Raw genomic sequence first — 1422 nt, 5'->3', positions numbered from 1 at the left:
GTTGTGTTGTGTTGTTGTGTGGTTGTGTTGTGTTGTTGTGTTGTGTTGTGGTGTTTGTGTTGCGGTTGTGTTGTTGTGTTGTTGTGTTGTGTTGTGTTGTGTTGTCAGCAGGTAAGGGCAGCTGGACATCTGCTGTTCATGTAAAATAACAGAGAACCCAGAATGGAACCCTGAGGAACCCCATCACAGAAACCTGAGTGTTCTGTTGTGTGTCTGTGTTGTGTGGTTGTGTTGTGTGTCTGTGTGAGTCTGACCCAGCTCACAGTTGACTCCGCTGTATTGCGGCAGACAGAAGCAGGTGTACGATGAAGCCTGAGCCGAGCAGCTTCCTCCGTTCAGACACGGTTCAGACTGACAACTCTGCGGGACTGACACACAACAGACACACAACACAGTTCAAGGTGTGCAGACAGTACATTTAGTGTTAATTTAATGTTAATTTAATGTTACACTATGGCTTACTGTTGTACAACTTCCAGAACTCGTCCTGGAAGAAACACAAACACTGTTTAGTGACGAGAGAACACAACAGACACACAACAGACTCACAACAGACACACAACAGACTCACAAAAGACACACAACACTGCAGATGTTTCAAATTCTGGTACCAGTACCAGTTAAAGGTTCTGGTTTCATACCAGTACCAGTCAGAGATTTTGGTTTCAGTACCAGTTCTGGTACCAGTTAGAGGTTCTGGTTCCGTACCAGTACCAGTTGGAACTCTGGTTCCGTACCACTACTAGTACCAGTTAGAGGTTCTGGTTCCGGTACCAGTGGTCCTTCGTACCGTCAGCTCGTCGTGCTCAAACACCTCCCGGGCCTCTTCGTAGGAACACTTCTCCTCCAGACATTCTCTCTTCAGGTCTCCCGTCTGAAGCTCCTCCAGCCAGCCGGAGTTGAACCTGCGGGTTCGGACCAGAACCTCGTTGGCTCTGACCGGGTCCAGGAAGACATTCTGACCCGGATGGAGCGGGACTGAAGAACAGAACAGCAGGTCCGGTCAGTCAAGAATTAACGCGATGCTTCTTTCTCTGTCAGTTACTCGAGAAGATTTAATCAATGACCTGATCGATCGATCGATCGATTGATCTCCGCTCTGCGCTCAGGGTCGTCCTCTCCTCTCTGTTTGTTTTTATTCTGCTGGTTTGTTTGTTTATTTGGTTGAATATTGCTGTTAACATTCAATGTTGTTGTTTGTTGACTAAAAACGTTTTTCTGTTTTCAGGTTTTTGCATTCTTTCTTTGGAAACAAACAAGCACAGAAAAGTGAGGATGTTTTGCTGCAGTGCCACCATCAGGTCAGTCTTTCACTGTAGCTTCTGTTAGCATGTAGCGCCTGTTAGCATGTAGCTGCTGTTAGTATGTAGCTGCTGTTAGCATGTAGCTGCTGTTAGTATGTAGCGCCTGCTAGCATGTAGC

At 46.6% G+C, this 1422-nt stretch overlaps 1 protein-coding gene across 1 annotated transcript in view; it reads right to left on the bottom strand.

Moving 5' to 3' along the window:
- Positions 1-1422, bottom strand: part of LOC103366569 (uncharacterized) — a 9177-nt gene that overhangs the window by 2006 nt on the left and 5749 nt on the right. Inside the window, exons 10-12 of the mRNA XM_008294338.1 lie at positions 791-978; positions 463-487; positions 255-368 (exon numbers count right to left, since the gene is read on the bottom strand). Coding sequence (XP_008292560.1) covers positions 255-368; positions 463-487; positions 791-978 — 327 coding nt within the window. The remainder of the gene's footprint in view (positions 1-254; positions 369-462; positions 488-790; positions 979-1422) is intronic.

Source organism: Stegastes partitus, unplaced genomic scaffold (assembly GCF_000690725.1).
Source record: "Stegastes partitus isolate 25-593 unplaced genomic scaffold, Stegastes_partitus-1.0.2 Scaffold954, whole genome shotgun sequence".
NCBI classification, from domain to species: domain Eukaryota; kingdom Metazoa; phylum Chordata; class Actinopteri; family Pomacentridae; genus Stegastes; species Stegastes partitus.
Note: the sequence above shows the minus strand (reverse complement) of the source record. Positions and strands in the feature narration are given on the sequence as shown.